This window comes from Penicillium subrubescens (genome assembly GCF_028828155.1).
Source record: "Penicillium subrubescens strain IBT 31985 chromosome Unknown utg000002l_segment0_segment0, whole genome shotgun sequence".
NCBI classification, from domain to species: domain Eukaryota; kingdom Fungi; phylum Ascomycota; class Eurotiomycetes; order Eurotiales; family Aspergillaceae; genus Penicillium; species Penicillium subrubescens.
In genome coordinates this window covers 5,674,813-5,694,830 of record NW_026643152.1, presented here as the reverse complement: position 1 = coordinate 5,694,830, position 20,018 = coordinate 5,674,813, and the positions used below count along the sequence as shown (strand labels likewise).

The 20,018-nt window shown below is 48.2% G+C and overlaps 9 protein-coding genes across 9 annotated transcripts; 3 read left to right on the top strand and 6 right to left on the bottom strand.

Annotated features, from left to right (window-relative positions):
- Window positions 1-649: 649 nt before the first annotated feature.
- On the bottom strand, window positions 650-3,146 carry N7473_003383 (putative MFS transporter). The gene is made up of 8 exons (XM_057149323.1): window positions 2,914-3,146; window positions 2,618-2,801; window positions 2,385-2,545; window positions 2,194-2,316; window positions 1,773-2,129; window positions 1,664-1,717; window positions 1,546-1,593; window positions 650-1,478 (listed from the first exon to the last, which is right to left on the bottom strand). The coding sequence occupies exons 1-8, from the start codon at window positions 2,924-2,926 to the stop codon at window positions 931-933; spliced, it is 1,488 nt and encodes a 495-aa protein (XP_057012977.1). The 5' UTR covers window positions 2,927-3,146; the 3' UTR covers window positions 650-930.
- A 1,503-nt stretch (window positions 3,147-4,649) lies between these two features.
- Window positions 4,650-5,981, top strand: N7473_003382 (Rieske [2Fe-2S] domain protein; the record flags this gene model as incomplete). Its single annotated transcript, XM_057149322.1, has 1 exon — window positions 4,650-5,981. One exon carries the CDS (start codon window positions 4,650-4,652, stop codon window positions 5,979-5,981), a length of 1,332 nt encoding a protein of 443 aa, XP_057012976.1.
- A 147-nt stretch (window positions 5,982-6,128) lies between these two features.
- N7473_003381 (uncharacterized protein) lies at window positions 6,129-6,778 on the bottom strand (the record flags this gene model as incomplete). Its single annotated transcript, XM_057149321.1, has 3 exons — window positions 6,129-6,241; window positions 6,310-6,414; window positions 6,493-6,778. The coding sequence occupies 3 exons, from the start codon at window positions 6,776-6,778 to the stop codon at window positions 6,129-6,131; spliced, it is 504 nt and encodes a 167-aa protein (XP_057012975.1).
- A 687-nt stretch (window positions 6,779-7,465) lies between these two features.
- On the bottom strand, window positions 7,466-9,489 carry N7473_003380 (MFS transporter). Its single transcript, XM_057149320.1, has 2 exons — window positions 8,053-9,489; window positions 7,466-7,998 (listed from the first exon to the last, which is right to left on the bottom strand). The coding sequence occupies exons 1-2, from the start codon at window positions 9,132-9,134 to the stop codon at window positions 7,593-7,595; spliced, it is 1,488 nt and encodes a 495-aa protein (XP_057012974.1). The 5' UTR covers window positions 9,135-9,489; the 3' UTR covers window positions 7,466-7,592.
- A 1,710-nt stretch (window positions 9,490-11,199) lies between these two features.
- On the top strand, window positions 11,200-12,550 carry N7473_003379 (fatty acid desaturase; the record flags this gene model as incomplete). The annotated part of the gene is made up of 3 exons (XM_057149319.1): window positions 11,200-11,287; window positions 11,337-12,190; window positions 12,242-12,550. 3 exons carry the CDS (start codon window positions 11,200-11,202, stop codon window positions 12,548-12,550), a joined length of 1,251 nt encoding a protein of 416 aa, XP_057012973.1.
- A 202-nt stretch (window positions 12,551-12,752) lies between these two features.
- N7473_003378 (uncharacterized protein) lies at window positions 12,753-15,031 on the bottom strand (the record flags this gene model as incomplete). The annotated part of the gene is made up of 3 exons (XM_057149318.1): window positions 12,753-13,547; window positions 13,591-14,726; window positions 14,779-15,031. 3 exons carry the CDS (start codon window positions 15,029-15,031, stop codon window positions 12,753-12,755), a joined length of 2,184 nt encoding a protein of 727 aa, XP_057012972.1.
- A 371-nt stretch (window positions 15,032-15,402) lies between these two features.
- N7473_003377 (uncharacterized protein) lies at window positions 15,403-15,612 on the bottom strand (the record flags this gene model as incomplete). The annotated part of the gene is made up of 1 exon (XM_057149317.1): window positions 15,403-15,612. One exon carries the CDS (start codon window positions 15,610-15,612, stop codon window positions 15,403-15,405), a length of 210 nt encoding a protein of 69 aa, XP_057012971.1.
- A 1,236-nt stretch (window positions 15,613-16,848) lies between these two features.
- N7473_003376 (uncharacterized protein) lies at window positions 16,849-18,243 on the top strand (the record flags this gene model as incomplete). The annotated part of the gene is made up of 1 exon (XM_057149316.1): window positions 16,849-18,243. The coding sequence occupies one exon, from the start codon at window positions 16,849-16,851 to the stop codon at window positions 18,241-18,243; it is 1,395 nt and encodes a 464-aa protein (XP_057012970.1).
- A 73-nt stretch (window positions 18,244-18,316) lies between these two features.
- On the bottom strand, window positions 18,317-19,575 carry N7473_003375 (DUF3632 domain-containing protein). Its single transcript, XM_057149315.1, has 3 exons — window positions 19,037-19,575; window positions 18,922-18,979; window positions 18,317-18,867 (listed from the first exon to the last, which is right to left on the bottom strand). Exons 1-3 carry the CDS (start codon window positions 19,484-19,486, stop codon window positions 18,413-18,415), a joined length of 963 nt encoding a protein of 320 aa, XP_057012969.1. The 5' UTR covers window positions 19,487-19,575; the 3' UTR covers window positions 18,317-18,412.
- Window positions 19,576-20,018: the final 443 nt, after the last annotated feature.

The window sequence follows — 20,018 nt, the reverse complement described above, 5'->3', positions numbered from 1 at the left end:
GAAAGACGGAGGCCGTATCCGGACAGGCAGCTTGTTGAGTGAAAGGCGTGCAACGATAAGAAACGAGAAAGGTCGTGATATCGATTCGTCAATTGTCGTGTTCAGCGTTCAAACGTGAGCCTCGGACTGAGGAGCTGAGATGGGAGGGGCGAGTAGTTTATTTCCTGGCGAGGATGTTAGAATCAAAAATTGCGGTTTCAATTGCTCAGTACCGTCGAAGCGAGCTCCGAAGATACCGAGTGGCGATGCGGGGGAAGACTCACGATCTGGCGCGCATCTTTCTGCGCTTGCGCTTGAGACGACGGACGCGCTTCTTTCTCCACTTAGCTCTCATCTTCGTAGGTCTGGTGGTGATGCGAGGTTAGTAACTGCTTCCCCAAGGCTGAGAACATTTTTGGAGAGAGGGGGGCGACTCACAATTCTGCGAGGATGAGGAGAGATGGTTGAAGAAAGACAAAAGTGAGGCGATCCCGCGACGCATTTGTGTAGTGGGCAGCTTACTCAGCTAAGCGAGCCGCTAGCCGCATTGGGAGCTGCCCAATAGCTGTCCACGTGACCCATTGCATCACACAGTGGGATACTTAACCCTGGGAAGTGGAAATAAAGTGGAAATAGGGTTTCCGCTCGCATGAATTCATGGACGGTCATGGAATGAGCAAGAATGGCACAGCCAGATAGTTTTCTCTGTCAAATCTAGAGGAATTGTGGAATAAAAAATATGGTCTATCGCAAGTCAATGCAAAGGAATACTTGTGTATTAAATAGGTCCTATATGATGGATGTATGTTCAGAACATTCGTGATCGAGAGCTTCGTAGCTCAGATATCGTGGATGGCAATAATACCCCAGGTCTTGCCACTGAAGAGGGAAGGTTCACCTCGACCGTGGGAAGTCCTTGGACCATTATTGGTTCCGACTCAATGACATCTACTAGAGCTGATACCGGAAGGTCGGGGCCAGATCACCGAGGTACTCTTCCTCCTCCGAAGACGATGGAAGCGGCGCGTTCTGGCGTTTCCGGTTCTCATATACCAGTGCGATACCATAGACAACACAGGCGAGAATAGACAGACAGCAGAAGGAGATGCAGATGCTGAATCCGGTTCTGTAGTATGGCGCCTCCTTGCTCAGGAAAGAGTAGGTGGCGATAATGCCACCAATGTTACCGAATCCAATTTGCCAGGCTGATCCCACGCTGCGACGATGGTGACCACCCAGGTTCATTGAAAACCAACAGACAATAACAGGCATGGCACTGTAAGCACCAGAAGTGACCAGGAACAACGCGCCGTACTCGGCTGCCCGATGCTCCTTGCCGTGGATGCTGTATAGCATGGCAAATCCGGCGATGGCGATACAGATGGGGATAACGGTGAATGCAAACCGGAATCTCAAGCGATCAGAGAAATACGCAATGATCAAGGAGAATACAAAGGCTGCCGCCCATGGTGGGATGGAGTACAATTGGGTTTTGACCGCTGGAGAAGATGATCAGTAAAGATAAAACCACGACAGGATGTTGCGGGAGGAACAGGATGCACTTACGGGAATATCCATAGCTTTGGATAATCGAGGGCGCAAAGTACGCATATCCTATATCGATTTAGTTAGCATTGGCTCAGATCACACTCAAATCATGAGCATCTGGGGAGTGACCACCTACCGTATGCGGGGACGATGAGACCAAAGTACATGAAACCTCCGATAATAACCTTGTCTAAAACCCAACTGTTAATTTCTCACACCTTGCCCTGAGGTCAAGTCCCACTTACAATCCTTGAGGACACCCCAGACCTCAGCCCAGCCCATCTTCACTTGGTGACCCGACTTGCCGGCATCCTTTGCCAGCTTCGCGCGCACATACTCGCGTTCTTCCTCGGTCAACCACTTGACATCCTCGGGGAAGTCGGGCAACACAAAAAACCAAGCGATCGAAAACACACAGGTAATGACACCCTCGATGATGAACACCCAGCGCCAGCCCAGGTAGCCACGAACACCGCTCATCTGTCCCAGTCCGTATGCCAACAGGCCGCCGAAAGCACCGGCAAGCGTGGTGGAGCTGAAGAAGAAACTGAACCGTTTCTGGGCTTCACTTCGCTTGTACCACATGCCCATCAGGTAGAAGCCTGTCCCGTCCGTGTCAGTACCTCTGCGCAGCGCCTTCCGTCTTCAAGTGATCAGGCAACTCACATCCTGGGAACATGCCCGTCTCAAACACTCCCAAAAAGAATCGAGTAGTCATCAATCCACCCCAGCTCGATACCAAGCCCTGGCAGATCATCACGAGACCAAATCCAAACATGCAAAGCGACACTAAAATCAAAGCGAGTCAATTTTCTGTTCCTTGTATGCGCGAAAGGCGCCGGGATCCGAGAACGTACACCAAACATGGGGCTTGAACTTCTTGAGCAAGATATTAGACGGGATTTCGAGAAGAATATACGGCACGAAGAAAATCGTCAATGCAGTGTTATATTTCGTTCCGGTTGTCAGGCCCAGCTCAGACTTGAGTCCAAGAATAGCGGCATTACTGATGTTCACCCTGTGCGACAAGAAAGTTCAATGGTCAGCGCGTGTGTCGCAAAACATGGGATGAAGAGCGCAATATTCATACCGGTCCAAAAAGGCAAGCAGATACAGAACACACAAGCATGGCAAGATGTGCCAATCAATCTTTGCCATCAACTTGCGCTCGGTGGTGTTCGTGAGCCGCGGCAGTTCTTGATCATCATCGGAAGAAGGATCGAAGGCTTGTGTAGGGCCCTTAGGCTCTACGTCAAGCTTCTCCGAGTTCATGTCTGCGGGACGGAACACAAGAGCTGTCAGCGGGGATCATCGCAAGTCTAAAAGCATCGCGCGTGCCGTGCAAGAAACGAGCGAAGGGGCTCTCTGCGATCGGAGGGAACTCACTGAACAAACCCATGCTTTACGCAATAGCCAACTTCACAAGACACGATTTGGAGAATGTCAAGAATCTGACAAGGAGGGGAAGAATGGAATTATTATTTATCTCCGGGTCTTCGGCCTCGCGAGTGCAGATCACTCGGATTGCAGGGATGGGCTGGCTGCAACGCTAGATTCTGGGCCACACCGATTATTATATAGGCGCAGGTCAACGCGCAGACCGGAGAAAATGCCGAGCTGGGGAAATAATAATAAAGAAACACGAGGACCAAGAGAAAAGAAAAAAACTCAGAACAGCCAAGAACAGCCGGCGCATTAAAAACAAGTAACCCTTTGAGTCACCCTCGGCCATTGTTCGCTCAGAACTACTGGGCTTGACTCCGTTGCGACTCTACATTTCGGTAGATCCACTTGTAGCTGCTTAGGGCCCGATCTCGGCCTGTGCTGGGAGAAGATCGTCCAGGCGTCTAGGTACGCCATGTCAGTACAACTACTAGTTCTGATGGCTCTTTGCTAGGGCTGTCGCCGTCAATGTCAATGCATGAGCTGACGTGTCGCATCGTTATCTCTATATAGCATGTATTCTGGACCGTAAGCCTGGGGAGAGTCTAAATACCTAAAGCGAACGTGAGATCTCCGGGACTGTTCCGCCCTCGGTTTCCCCCGCAAACTCAAGGCTCCGCACTTAAAAAGGGGTGCCGCCCGGCTGCAAGGCGATTTGCTAACCCTCGGTTAGCAATTCGCTTGACCCGAGCATATTGTCATTAGTTTGTTGGACAATATGTACATTATCATGCTAGACATGATGTACAGTATTCCACGAGGCAACCTGCATAGTCAGGCCTCCCACTAAGCGATCGTTGAAAACACTTAGCTCGCTAAGCTTTTTGTTCTCGGTGTGGGCGTTCAGGATTCGGCGTGCTCCGATCGTCGCAGAGGGTCGTGGATGATTGGACATTGATCCAACCGAAGTCTTCTGGTGGAACAATCCACAGTCAATATGTACAGCCGTACATCCACTTTTTCAGAGCTGAGATTGATCAGCCTCTTGACCCAACTACACGGCTATCTTAGTCCTGCTCATCAGTACCTAACCAAGTTTCGTATAGTGACCGGACTCCGGAGTCCCGTGTTCACCTTGAACACTATATTTCCTCCGCGTCAGCTAAGCTTAGCGCTGACTCTCCAAAATTAAACAACTTCCAGTCCAACCTTAACGACCTAGCCTCGGAATATAAGCTGAATATATGCACATTCCTGATCTAGTTAGGCATTTGTCACGATATATGTACATGGGCCTGATTATAACATCCTGGTCCTTGATAATGCCAGAAACAATAATCTGACTACTACATATGCCTCTAGTATGTAGTATATATCTCATTTCCCTCGGCCATAAATAAAAGGAGGTGGCGAATGACAGAATGAGGCAAGAGAACATGTTGGCATGTCTCTATGCAGTACAGAACATTTCTTATGTCCATGGATGATTGATGCGCATCAATATATATCTCGCATGGATATGGAAATTCGGAGAGATCTTGTTTCAAAGTCAATCCACTTAATCTCATTTTCAGTGTCTCTTACACGACTATGGATCGATCCATCCGCGGCTTCCCTTTTCGGCGCCGCTTGGTGGGATATCCTTATCACCACGTGATCTTCAAAAATACCTGTGGAGCGCATCAAGCGGCGACTTTTCAATTTAAGCAGCTCAACTATCACGTCCCACAGAGATCAAAATGCTTATCAATTGTGGTCCCCTGACAGACTTCACACAGACACGATATGTGATCCATCTATCCACCAGGAAGCGACTGGTCTTATTTCGCTTACCCTCCATCGACCCGTCGGGTTCAAAACCCAACGAGACGCAAGGATGGTCATACTACGCCATGGAGGCCGAATGTCCCCATGCTGGTGGACCCATGGCCGACTCACAGGTAGATATTGAAGACTCGGCATATATCGTGTCCTGTCCCTGGCACGCGTACGATTTCAACGTCGAGACGGGAGAGTCGAGTGTAGGCATCAAAGCCTGCACTTTCCCTGTCGATGTGCGCGATGGTTCTGTGACGATAGACTTCCCGGTCAAGGATGGTGTACCTGTTGGCTTGGGTAGACTCGAGCCAGTCAGCGAGAAAGTGAAGTTGAAGCATGCGCGACCCTCCGACAAGCCAGCACCTAAACAAGAAGATCCCGGCATGACACAATATCTCGGTGACGACGCGACATTGTGTGACTGGGCTGTTCATATTTTGAGCACTGCTAACCCGGAGCACAAAATTGAACTGACCACTCATTTGTACAACATTTTCACTTCGAGGGAAGGCACTTCCACGCCCATGGACATTGGAAGAGGCACGGTGACCGCCCCGGATCAACCACCGCGTGAGAATATGGTCGAAGTGAAACCAGGCGCGATGCCTAAAACTGGAAAGGGAGGGTCTTTGAAAAGCAGAATCGCCATGCTCCATGCGCTAGCCAATATCGAGCTCTGGGCTATCGATCTAGCAATCGACATTTGCGTCCGATTTTCAACATTCAAGACGGCCGAAGAGACCCCCCAAGAGCTACCCCGGGCATATTTCCATGACTGGCTGAAGGTTGCAAGTGACGAGGCCAAACACTTTTCCCTCCTGCGTACCCGAATCGAGGAAATGGGCTCTCATTTTGGCGCGCTGCCCGTCCACCACGGTTTATGGCAATCTGCTACGGAAACAGCACACGATCTCCGATCTAGAATCAGTATCATCGCCTTAGTCCACGAAGCCCGAGGTCTTGATGTCAATCCCATGACGATTCAAAAGTTCCGTAACGCCCAAGACAACGAGAGCGTCGAAGCGCTGGAGGTTATTCATAACGATGAAATCACGCATGTTACGACTGGTCATCGATGGTTGACTTGGATTTGTGCCCAGGAAGGTACAGATCCGGTACGCGTCTTCCGTGACAACGTTTCCAAACACTTCCGAGGGAGCATTCAGGGACCGTTCAACGAGGAAGCTCGCTTGCAGGCAGGCATGGACCGTCGTTACTACGGGATTACTCCGACTCCGGTTGCAGCTTCATAATGAGACCTGCTTCTTTTGATGATGTATGAAAAGCATTAAGATATCATGTTCACGAACTATTAATTAAGCGAGTTACTATCCAAGTTTGTGATCAGGTCATGAGGTCTTCATCTCGAATAGTTGTTCAATATCATTCGCGGGACCAATCTACTTGATGTAAACGGGCTTGAGCTGAACCTTGCTGCAGCTTGAAGGAATCTTGGCATCGTAGTAACGGTTCAAGTAGAACAGCTGAGGGCCGTTGTGATACCAATCACAAACTAAATTGTGGGTCAGTCTATCAATGCGCTTTTCGAACAGATATGAAAATCATTCAAGATTTACTGACCGAGCCAGCCACCAAAGCCGTTTGCCTCAGACCACACGAAGTTGCCCTTGGTGATGGAAAATCCCTCCGAGCCATCGCCAACATTGATTTCAATCGGCTCCCATGCTATTCAATATGAACATTGACATTAGCAAACAGTCGGTTCACTATGCGGAGATCGATCAAGTCTATCGGAACACTTACAAGCATAGTTGGTGTCGCTAGTAGCTATCATACCCCAGGGATAGTCAGTCCCTAGATTAGCCAAGGCCAAAGTTCCATTAAGGTAGAACGATGAGGCATCGGCTCCGTCTGTGCTAAGCACAGCATCATTGAACCCCGCACCGGTGTGATAAGCATAGACGAAGAGATTATTGTGGCGGGAGTCGCCGGCGCCAGAGGTCTTCAAGTGGAAGTCCTTCGTAGTTCTTGTAACGGGATTGGCCATGGCCGTTGCGGCCAAGAGAGCGAGGCTTGCTAAGAATTTCATGGTCACGGTGCTTGTGTGATAAGTGGATGATGAAATTGTTGTGTCGGGGGAGGTTGCGAGCTCGGCTTTATAGGTTCACCAAGGTGGAAGGCAGAGTGATTTTATAAAAATCTCACCGGTACAGCGCAGGGTGTTATCGTGTACTTTTCACAATCGAGTGAGTAGCAATTCCTGGTGTTTGCAAGCGATATTGTTCCACCTAGCTTTGTCGGACTAGACAACAGGCGTGCCGGCCGCGGGGAATATTGATGTGAAAGACTGAAAATCAAGGCTCGACACTGAGACATAAGCGACAGAAGCAATGTGCCTTCTGCAGCTAGCTAGTGGCAATGGGGGAGGAATGCGGGCAGTGCGCTCGCGCCACTCATGTGTTATGTTGATGCCGATCTCCCCACACCGGGCATGAATACAGGTGGAGCCTATGAGGTGGACTGATAGCTGAGGGGTTGTGAGACATCTCTTCAAGTGATTTCTGAATTTGTACAGTATAAATTCCCGTGATCATATTTCCATACTTATAGTATGACCTATTCGGTGTCTATCTCCCGGTAATGGCTTTTATAGTGTGATAGTCATGCAGAAACAGACTGCGAATACCGTGCAACGTGGGAGGGGTGATGTCAGACCGGGTAAATTTTCTGAAGCATTAGGTACCTCTTTGAAGGTTGATTTGCCAAGATTAACGGTGTTGCTGATGTCTAAAACATTTCTGATATTTATGGCTCGAATACCTGTTATATTCCATTTATAGGTAGGGCCGTCCACAGGCCTCCCACAGTATTCACATCCTACCCTGTGGCTTGAACACCACTGTTTATTGTGTCTCTAAGACACTGCTAGAAGGCCCGTTTCCTAGACCGCGCTCCTCATCTTTATCCTCTTCCACGGGTTGTTCCCCCTTCTTGGTCGGGGCGAATTTGCTCCGCATTCGGATTTGTTTTCCATACTTATAGAAGAGGAAAGGAATACCGGCAAGTAGAGTGGCGACACCTGCGATCAAGCTACCTCCCCCTCCCACTCCTAACGCTGCGAACATCTGAGACGTGAAGAGTGGTGCCGCCGCTCCACAGGCCGAACGAGCGATCGTATTTGCGGCAATGGCAGATGCAGCATACATCTGATAAACATCCACGAGGTAGTTCAAGAACCCGACGAAAATCAGCAACATGGCACTAGAAATGAAAACCCCTGCAATGGTTGGTACGATCCAGTGAACAGAGCTATGAGAAGGTCAGTTTTTCATCGACAATCTGTCTCGAGTCTTGGGAACTAACTTGAATTCAGCCGACCAGGCAAACCAGAACATGGTTAGGGCGAAGGCGATGCCTCCACCAATTGCCAGCGGTAGGCGATCCTCTGGCTCAGCATCCTCCATCTTTGTTATACCCTTATCGATCTTCTTCTGGCGCATCCGGGTATCTGCCAGAACGATAGCACCGCCAAACAAAGCACCTACAACAGTGCCCAGTAACGGCAGCTCTCCAACACCAGAGTTCCAGCCCCGTTTTTCTTGAAACACAATAGGGTATATAGTGAACAACATGTACAGCAATGTATAAACGAACGCCAAATAAATTGCACACAGCAGGGAGATCGGGTCAAACAGAATGATCCATGGTCGAGTCAGAGCAACCTTATAGATGCCCACGAGGGTCCGGTCACTGTCCTCGACCGGAGCTTTCACATTTTCATACCCAGGTATGCTTGCATCGCGAATTCGCTGGGCCTTTTTGTATAGAACAATCGGTGCGTAAGTCTCGGGGATAGTTAACATTATAACAGCTGATGCTCCACCGAGCCAGAGAAGCACATAAAAGGTCCATCGCCAATCTTTTTCGAGCTGAAGGAAGCCTGAGACCACAGGCCCTAGCGCTGGCCCGATCCAGACCATCGCTGAGAAACCAGCCATAGCGTTGGCGCGCTCTAGCGGACTCCATACATCAGCCAAAACACCAGGGCAGTTGCTCAATGGAGCTGAGACAAACGTCCCCGTCAAAAATCTGCCGACCAACAAGCTTCCAAAATTCGGCGGAAATGCACATAAAAAGGTGAAAGCGAGGTATAGCAGAAAGGTGATATAGAAAATATACCGGCGCCCGTAGAACTCGCTCAATGGGGCGAAAATCAGGGGCCCAGCACAATACCCCAGCAAGAACAGGGTTATCGTCAAACCGGCAACTTCACTAGAAATACCGAAATGCTCTGAAATCGACGGGAAACATCCACTCGGCGAGCTCGAAGCGAACGTGGCATTCACAACCAAAAGCACCGCGGCCATCGTCACACCAGTTCGACGGCGCATCGACCAATTCCGAGGGTTCTCGATGTCCCCCGGGGGCGAAGCCAACATATCCATCTTCGTCGAGAGTCGGTGGACTTTGCTCTGTTAGATCTTTCGTTCGGTAAGGTTTGTTGACCGCGCGGGACAAGATGCGCGAGATGGGTGTCATCGTGAATAATTGAAAAGAATGAAGAACTTCATGTCCGCAGTATCGGTGAGGGGAAGATGAGAGAGCCAAGAGTACGCATGCAATAGTCACAGTTTCTTATGACAGGACAAACGTGTATTGGGAGAATTAATAATATTGCGACGTACCTAAGACCCCCAGAGCCCCGCGTTCGGCGAATGGACATCGCTCTAATGCCGGGGTTTATCTCCGTACCTGTGCCGAGTCCCGAGATGAGATCATCTCAACTTGAACTAACAGTGGCGGTGGGTGATAAACAAGAAAAAGTACCGATCCAAATCAGATTGATCAGATCTTGGTCTGATGTCTAAGTGGCTCGAATCATGGATTTCTGCGGAGATAATGCTGTGTCCATAGACCCCCACTTCCTGTCAGCAGATATGGAGCAGCGGCTGGTTCCGCCCTTCTCATGATCATCATGATCTCAAGTTGTAAAGGCTATAGGCATTAAATTTCCTCGGGGATAACATTCTGTGCTCCATCTAGGCTATCAGATCATTGCTTTGACCACTAAGAGAGAAGGAATCGCCTTCCCTTCATATTAGCCCGCACAATATCCTTGGATTTAATCTCTTGCGGCTTTTGGTCGCAGATCTCCGTCATCAAGGCAAGTTTCCCTTTGTTCGAAGCTGTCATTTTCCCCCGATACATGGAAAACTCACAAATAGAAGAATTTTTGTATATGTTCCTAGAATCTCCTTTCGAAAATTGTGAAATATCTAGAGATAAAGCTCGGGAAGCCATCGTGGTTAGCTCCCCGAGAGGCTGTAGGTGCTTTATCATGAACTCCGTAAGGAAAGCTACGAATATACTTGAAAATGCACTAATCTTTACTTTTATTGAACGAATACAATGCACATTCATCTGATTCACATCATACGTATCTTGACTATTCCCTATTTATCAGCATAGAGTCTGAATATGTATCATCTAGGTGGCTCACAGTGAGACGATTGACATAAGGCTGCCTGTATGAACATCTTTTCGCTGCGTCCTAAATCTTTCACAGTATGTTGATTAATTTCAGCGAGAGAAATTCCATCTCCCACGTCTTATCATGCCCTGGGCACTAAACTGTCAATCAAGGTTCATGAAGAGCCTCGGAGACCAGGCCAATCTAGCAATAAGTTAGGTTATGAAGCGGAGGTGAAACACGCCGAACGATGAGCTGGTTACTATATCCGGCCTAGCGAGAGGGTCCCTGCTCTCAGGATGCGTATTTTTAGGCCGATTTTAAAGGCAGGGATATGCAAACACAGATGCATTATTGCGTGCAAGATAACCAATTATTTCGAAAATCTGCGGTGAGAGTGATCTACGATTGGTGACTTTTCTTATAGAAAAATACCCGAGAGGTGGCCTGCTACCCATGATTGAGAGTATGGAGAACACTTTATTCGTGGTGGTCACTGGCGACTGACTTTCTCCATGTTTATAATTTATCGCGGGAGCCTAGGGATGGTTCAGGGACGATGTTTAGCTCCCATTCCGACCGTGGAGTTACCCGCAGGACCCCTGAAATTAAGGCCGTTCTACCAGCAATTTGTAACAGACTATCTAACTGCTGTCAAGATTCAAATCTGAATGTGAAAATTCAGCATTGAAGATGTGTACAAATATGAGCTACATTGGTATAATCTACCCCCCGCTGCCCCTCCAAGCTTCCTTAGTTTGTTAAAGTGTCAGCTCATATTCGGACCCACATTAAGCACGGGAAAAATCTTCCCACCCCTGACCACGCGTGGCCCTCGCGGAGACGACGAGAGAGTTGAACGATTGCTCAGCTCATCCTTTGCTTCCGTTCTTTCCGATCTACATCACTCTGTCAAAATTCTGGTAACCTCAATGGAATAGCGTGTTCCCGAGGCTGCCGCTTATCACCGTGAGTGAGCGTCAATAATCTGCAGTTGGGATCCAAATAACGCTAAGATACCCTCGATTCAGTCGCCCAGCATGGATCCCACCACATACGTGGATCCTGAGCTTACCATCGCGGATCATCTGGTACTCGACACACTCGTTGATAAGCCAGGCTCAAATGGTGAGCGTCCCCATTTTCATTTGTTGACAGCCCACTGACATCAAACAAGGGGAGACAAAACAACAAAAGCCCAGCGATGAAGATGTCATCCAGAAGCTCCAGGATATGAATGATGCATCGCATCCCGATTTTGATCCTACCATATTCCAGTTCTGGGATAACCCAGTTCTCAAGGCTAAACTGCCTGAGGCTCTTCAGTGCTATGTCCTGCAGCCTTATCAGAAATGGGCTCAGGGAGTTGTGCGCTTTCCCACCGATGTTGTCATGTTGACACATCTCTTGCTTTATTTCACTACCATTGTGCCCAGTGCCATCTTTTTGTATTATCGCTTTTCCTGGATACATGGTGTCTTGCACTGGGTCATGCAATTATGGTACTGTGGAGCATTCACCTTGATGAAGCACCAACACATCCACATGAATGGTGTTCTGGCTCCTCCGTACTGGATTTTCGATACACTCTTCCCCTACGTGTTGGACCCGATGCTCGGACACACGTGGAACTCCTATTACTACCACCACATCAAACATCATCACGTCGAGGGCAATGGTGAACAGGATCTCAGCACGACCATGTTCTACGACCGGGATAGTGGCTTCGACTTTGCTTGCTACGTTGGACGATTCTTCTTCTTCATCTGGATGGAACTTCCTCTCTACTTCTTGAGGAAGGGCCAGTTCAAATATGCCTGCAGGGCTGCATTCTGGGAACTCGGCAACTACGTGGCCATTTACCTTCTCTACAACTACGTCAACGCCCGCGCGACCGTTTTCGTCTTTATTCTACCTCTCACAGTCATGCGCTGTGGTCTGATGGTCGGAAATTGGGGCCAGCATGCTTTCGTGGATCCTATCGATCCCGACTCGGATTACCGCTCAAGTATCACGTTGATTGATGTTCCGGTAAGCTTTTTGTTAAACCATTCTCAGTCGCTTGTGCTAACATAAGCTCAGAGCAATCGGTACTCGTTCAACGATGGATACCACACTTCTCACCACTTGAACCCGCGTCGTCACTGGAGAGATCACCCTGTAGCATTTGTCAAAGGCAAAGACCGCTATGCAGAGGAGAGGGCTTTGGTCTTCCGGAACATCGACTACATCTTCATTACTGTGTACCTGCTACGCAAGGACTATACCCACCTGGCGAAGTGCCTGATCCCAATGGGCGATCAGGTCAACATGACCATTGAGCAACGGGCAGACATGCTGCGGAGCAGGACTCGGCGATTCCCGCTTCCTGATACAAAGAAATCTCGCTAAAGAGCCATCGAGCATCGAAATTCCCTCGGCTGAAGGTTCCGAAGAAGAGCCTCTTATTCCGGCTTAATCATTTATTGATAGATTGTACCAAATAGATTCCACAACTCATGCTGGGGTGTTTTTCCAGTAGACAGAAAGCCATGCAAACAAAAGTTTTTCAATGACGAAGTTATTGACCACGTTCCAGACGCACGGTATTTTTTTAGCTTATTGAGCAGCCAGATTTGAGTTTCCCGAGCCATCTATGTAACTTTCCCTTCTCCTTGGTGTATTTCGTCTTTCCAAATCGACCGACCTGTGCTTTGGAAAGCGCCGGCCCTATCGTTGCTTTGCTTGCCACGCGAGTCATTTCCTCCAGCTCCTTCGCATTCCATAAATTAGTTAGTCTTCTGACGTGCGCGACCAGCTCACGGAATTCTTCGAGGTCCACAAGGCCACTCTTGCAGAGACATAGCAAGATGCCCAGGATGGTCCCGTTATCATAGAACTCCAGTCCTAATAATACCGTACGGAATGGAATATAACCAGTTACGGGGCGAGCCTCCACTAGAAGAAGAATCATGTCAAGTGGGTTGCCAACCACCTCAATATGAGATTGAGGATCGTGCAAACCATCCGCAGTTAGATATTTCATGATGTTGAACATCCTTTGAAGACGCTTCAGTCTCGTTTCCTCGCTGATGACGTCTTTCTCGAAGCGATTTGAGGTAAAGTAGGCCAGGTTGCTCATGACGGCTTCAATGATGAGGTTTCCATCTTCCGGGTTTTCCCAAGGGTACAGTCTGTGGCCATAGCCCGTAATTGTATGGTCAAGATGTTCAAGAACTATGCTGAGCGACCTGTGATGAAATTTCTCGAACTGTCGTGCTGAGTAGAATATCCCTTCCGTCAGTCGGGCGAGAGTTTGTGAATACGCAAGTTTTGGATGCAGCTCTTTGACTTCAGCGAGTTGGATGTTGCAAAGTGCATAGTGGACATCGAAAGTGGAAGGCGTCCACTTTTTCAGTACCCGCTGCAGTCTTCCGTGATAAGTCACGTACTGTTCGGTGGAGGAAATCGACCTTAATTTCAGAAGGAATTTTCCAATCAAGTGGCTTCACAATCTCAAGAAATCTTTTGAAGCGTCCGTTGATACGCGCCCCCATCTTGCGGACCTCCTCCATCCAGAAACACTCAAGTCTCTCGTTCTTCACGGCCAATTTGTCAACCTGCTTGGTAATAGCGACATCAGGATTCAGCTCCAGTTCATCAAGGTACCAGAAGCTGACAACCGAGAGCGGTTTCTTTGCAGCCAAAGCGACAGAAAACCCGCGAGCAATCTGCACCTGCAGTGAGTCCATTATATGTCTGAAAAAGTCGTTGAGGTCAGCCGGGTAAGCGCTCACACGACGCTTCAGGTCCACAAGCCTGTCCTCATTGACTAGACCCTGCTTCACTAAAAGCACGACCAGATTGACCCAAAGAAAAACACCTTTTGAACGTTCAACAATATCAGAAGCCAGCTCGGCGGCGTATGGACCAGACAGCGCCAAAGCTTGGAAATCAGCGCGGTTTTGCAACTTGTTCTTCACAAAGAGCTCGATGTAAGGCCTGTTCAGGTTCTCCAAGTAAAGCTTGGGGGTTTGGTTTTTTCCCAGAGCCTTCTCAAAAACATTACAGGGTCTGCTTGCGACCCATAGCTTGATGGGGGATGCATGCGCTATGTTGGAAAGTACGTTGAACAGATCCTCGTGTTGGCCTTCATATTCATCCAGGCTGTCGATGAAGATACAGAGCGCATTGGACGAAGCCGTTTGCCGAGCAATCTTTTGCAAGCCACTCAGTAACTCCTTGCGGCTCCACGGTATCATGAGGTCGTGATTCGCATTCACAGATTCAACACATCTCTCTGGAAATGTTGTCTCAATAAGTTCAGGACATTTATGGAAGACGTCAAACAGCAATGATCGGAGTAGACCCCCCTGTGAGCGATGAATATCGGTACCATTGATCCAAAAGAAGTAGTCGATAATGCATAATTTCCTCGTGTCTGCCCATTTCCGTAGATGTTTGGATATATCGGGGCTGTTGATTAGGTACTTCATTAGAGTGCTTTTGCCAGAGCCGGGTTTCCCGCTTATCCAGAAGAGGATCCTCGGAAACCATCCATTCCGAAAAGTTCGACAAGTAAGCCCAGCTGTACGTGTGCGTGTGGGCCTCTGTAACTTGGAACCGACGCAACTCCATACCGTCGAAATGGAGCGTTCGCATGATAGATAGTTTTGTGGCCAGGTTATTACTAGTAGCAGCGGTCGTTTCTATGTTTTTGGTTATCGCGGCGATATCAGCACGTGGGAGCACCTCTAGCCGTTGCATCTCTTGTTGTCGCTTCATCTCCTGCTGGGGATTGATGGTCCCCCCTCTTTCCTCCTCGAGAGCAAGCATGAACAATTTGCTTTGTCGCTCAAAGTCGAGTCTCAGAGTCTCCATAGATTCCATCATAGTTTACCTCAATTCTTCGATGGATGGTTCCAACCCAACTCGGAGCCGGTGGTTCTGTTCAAGCAATGCATCCATGACATACATGGTTTTACCACTGGAGGTGTAGCTTTGTTAACATCTTCAACGCATTGCGCTGTCTCTATGACTAACTTTTGCATGACCGTCAAGCGAAGAATCAGCTGCGATCGATACGACTCAAGTTTTCTAGTCATCTCATCGATACGGTCTTGAGCCCACAATGTCTTTAGGGCTGCTCGAAAACTGCTCCATCATGAGGTTTTGCTGTCTTGCAGATCATTCAGAACCAAAAGAAGTTCATCAGCAGTTCGCTTGCATCTAGCAACACGGTTGACAAGCTCCGCATCTTCGGGTCATAGCGAATAAGGATCGGCGGGTGTCTTCAACTTCTCTGTCAGAGAGCGCAGATTCTTGGTGATTCCCAGCACAGTGTCGGTGTCATCGTCGTAGCCCGTGGTGCTCTTGTAGATCTTGCGCGACTTCGAGAACAGCGTGCCCGAGAAGTCAAGGAACTGGCATACCGCGCAGGCCAGAGACAGTGAGGTAAAGGGATCGAGGACCATGTTCACAAGGGACTTGCGATCAGAGGAGACGATGACAGCGGTGACTGGGAGTTTTTGTGAAGAGATGTTTGCTTACTCCTCAGGCCCCCGGTGCGGGGCTGAGCATTGCTGCGGCTGAAGCACAACACGTTTTGAGGGTATCAAGAGCCGATACGATATCGGAAAAGATCGCTAGCTGACCTTTGGCGTTTTAAGGTAATTAACCCAGCAATTAGTTTATATGCATACATATAGGATTTTTCAGGCACGATTCAACAAAAATGTTTAATTTTCAGTGTATTCCATGCTCGTGATGCTCCCCCTTTCTAGGATATCGGCCAATAGCTCACGAAGAGGGTACAATAACTGAATATCTAGATGAACTAGCTTTGACTTACGGTAGAGGATACAGCAGTAGACATAAAATATCCCCTGCTTAGAAGCCTACATGAATTCCAAGCCTCTTTAGGGTCTCTTATCTTTTTGCTTGAGAACCCACGCAATCAGCCTTTCAAGTCATCTCGACTTGTTCTCGGTGAAAGTCCAAAGGTGGCGACAATTTTAAGAGTATATCACCGTCTTTCAGAATAGTACACTGTGTGCTATAGAACCGGCAAAGTTGAATAAATAAAGTTTGATATCCATGTGCTGACGCAGGCTGTTTTCACTGCATTGGGAAGAGTTGCTATCGACTAATGCAACTTGGATACATAATTTCTTCTCTCCAATTTATGAAATAATTTATGCAAGGAGCATGTCAAATGACAGGGCCTGCCGAATACTTGAGAGATGCCGGACTAAGGCAACTCTAGCGGATGTGTCGAATGATCAAAGACCCTCCGCCTCATAAGAAAGCGTGCAGTGACTACCGAGCCCCTGTCAGTATTAATCTCGCCCTTGCCTTGGTTGCACCTTGGACGCTAAGACCGCGTGGGCCGAGCCAAGATCTCGCACTGTGACAAACATTGATGATTGGATCCTTATCACCTGATTCCGGTCGCGCTATATCATAATGAAAGATGCGGGGAAAGATGTAACCTTTGTTTTCTATTGATGCGATCGACAAAGCAATCACAGGGGTAAATCAGATGAGCATGCCCGGAAAAACTCCGGTACATGTCACAAATATAGAGACGGCACCCCTTGAATCCCGACTCGAATGATCTTCTTCTACAGCACTCATAATCGCACAGAACTGGAGTGTACAGTGAACAACCTACTGTCAGTGAAAGACGTACTAGTACTGTTCAGCCCATAATGCGTTTGTGGCTCCCCTTAGCGTTGGCCACTTTGGCAACAGGTTATGTTGACCAGAAAGGCAAAACGTGCACGCTATACCCAGAATCACTCAATAATGATGGCCAGCCAGTCGACGATGCACCTTCAATTCAAAAAGCCTTTGAGCTTTGCGGGACCGATGGTAAGGTCATTTTCGCCGCGGACCATGTATTCAATGTCAATTCGGTGATGAACACGACCAATTTAGTGAACTGCGATGTATCCCTACGGGGTGAAATCCGCTTCTCAACAGACATTCCATATTGGCTTTCACACTCCTACTCTGTGGTCTTCCAAAACCAATCAACAGCGTGGCTGTTCGGCGGTACAAACGTCACTTTTCGAGGCGAAGAGGGTGGCTGGTATAATGGCCAGGGTCAGGCCTGGTACACTCAAAACCGTAACCAAAGCAACCAACCTGGTCGGCCTATTAGCATCACCTTCTACAATTCGACAAACCTGCTAGTGGATGGATTGACAATTATCCAACCGCAGTTCTGGGCAACGTTCGTCTGGCAAAGCAAAAATGTTTCTATTACGAACTTTTTCGTCAATGCTACCAGCGATGATGAATGGAGTACCGTGAATACCGACGGCTATGATTCTTGGAATAGCGACACATTGCTTGTTGAGAATGCGGTTGTCACTAATAGCGATGACTGCATTGCTGTTAAGGGGAACACCACGAATCTTGTTGTTAGGAACGTTACCTGCCACTGGGGCTTTGGTATGGCCATTGGGTCAGTTGGGCAGTATGCTACAATGCCCGATTATGTTGAGAACGTCACATTCGAAGATGTCAAATGCTATAATTGCATGGAAGCAGCTTTCATCAAAACGTGGCAGGGCGTTCCGGAAGACGACAGCTCCAACGGCGATGGTGGAGGAGGTGGCAGTGGGCTGATCAAGAACGTGGTGTTTCGCAACTTTGAATTGACCAATGTTGCTTTGCCTATTCAGATCTCCCAGTGCATTTACACTGAGAATGGGCAGAACTGCAACACGTCGAAGATGGCCATCGAGGATATCACATGGTCCAATATCAAAGGCACTTCGCGGTACAATATCGCCGCCTCGCTTTATTGCTCAGACGTGCACCCTTGTCCGGGTATCAAGTTTGAAAATGTCGAGATTCAATCGGTTAATCACACCCTGGGGCTGCCCATGTCTGACACAACATTACAAGATGAGGTATATCAGTGTACAAATTTGGTTAATAGTTCTGGGGTCCCGTGCAATCGTGCCGCACCCAGTAATTATGGACAGGTGGTTACTTCGAACGTGAAAGATGACGGAAGTAGTGCGGCGGCTTCGAGTGACTCGATAGTAGCAGCCAAGAAGGAGGAGCAGGAGAAACTTAGCTACCAGCACTAATTCCGGCTCAGAATGTGCCTAGAATATCCGGTATTATTATTGAGGTATTACCATATCAGCACAAACACAAGTACATGGCTCTTCTATCTGGAACTGAAGTTGTATGAGAAACAAGAAGAAAGAGAAGATCAAACGCCTGCGCCAAACGAGAAACCTATTTACACCCTATCTAAAACACCATGCTCTTTTCAAATAAATCCATCATCGCCATCGCTCTAGCAGACACCATCTTACACTCATCAGTAACGTCACACCCTTGGGAGACCTCTCCGAACTGGCGCTTCCAAAACTGCCACCTTTCAAGAGAGAGACCAGGTGCGCCATTATAGAGACTACCAGCATCCCACGCGCCTCGATCTGGCCAGGTTTCGTATGTAACATCGTAGAGGGCTGGCTCCAGGACGAGATTGAAAATGCTTTGTCCATTCCATAAGATCCATTGAGCTGCGCCTAGAATCCAGGAGCTGCGAACTTCTTTTGCTTCATGGCTTCTCTCGTCTTCAAAAGCAGCACGCATAGCCCACAATGCATATGTGGGATCAGTTGGGAAAATGCGATGTTCGTATAAGTGCGCTAAGAATGAATTATAGTTGACGTATCGTCCAGGATTTTCGCTATCAGGGCCTGGAACAATTGATCAGCGTTGTTGGGACCCAAGAAATTTGTTTGATAATTTACCCGCGCAGAAGTCTTCCATTGAATGTTTGAGCAGATTGAAACGCCAAACTCTACCATTCTAGATAATTCCGGTCTCCTATCAGCGATGATCATGGTCGAGATTAAAAATAATTACCTCTTTGGCAAGGAATGTAAAATGGCTTGAGAGACCAAGAGCCTCGAGCAATTGAGCCAATCTCGAATGTGACGAACTCTTATAGGAAGCCATTTCAGCGATCTCAAAGCAGTCTTCACCGAATCTGCAGATCTCTTCAGAGTCGGGAGCATCTGTAGGCAAGAGCTTCAACAGAGACTCTACAGCCAGGTCGAGTGGCAATGGGCTCTCAGGCCCCAGATAGTCGTTCAGCACGGCAAACACTTTCTCTTGTGTATGCTTTGGATTCGAGGCCGTTTTCTTCACCTCTCGATCCTCTCCACAGGGCTTTCGGCATAGTTGAGATAGATGAAGGCCCATATTGTATACTTCGTAAAAGTGACTGTAATATGGTACTTTGATGGATGCTTGAAAAAAATGAACAGCCTGAAGAATGAGGTAGAGAAAAAAGAACAAGAATACATCACACATGGCCGCTTTTTAAGTACCTCTCTTCCTGGTACCTGAGAATAGGTGTGAAGCGGGCTGTCAAGCGCTGGTTAAGCGCTTTTTTAGGAAAATCATCACGGGCGCTACGGATTTGCATTGGTTGAACCATTAAATTGTTGGCGCCCGTTTCAGGTTTTTTTTTATTTGACGTGACCAACCTGAGAGCTTCATTTTCACTTTCTTTTTTCTGCAATGCTCCTATCACCTCTGGACACGAGATTGCAGGGGGGAACAGGGACCCTTGACGATGGAGTAGCAGTAAGTCCTCCCTTCTCTAGCTCTGATATAGGTAAGGACAAAAGTACACTCTATAAAGAGGCCACCGTACATAAACTAATGGGTTCTAATGAACGACTTTACTCAAATCTTGAAACACTAGCTCCATGGTAGAAATAATTAGACTCGATATTTAAGCGCTCCGCTGTGGGAAGAGCTCCAAGTGCCAAAATGATCACAGCTTGGTGGGGTAGCCCTCCATGTACTGAGCTGAGCGCAAAACATCATCAGACCTAAG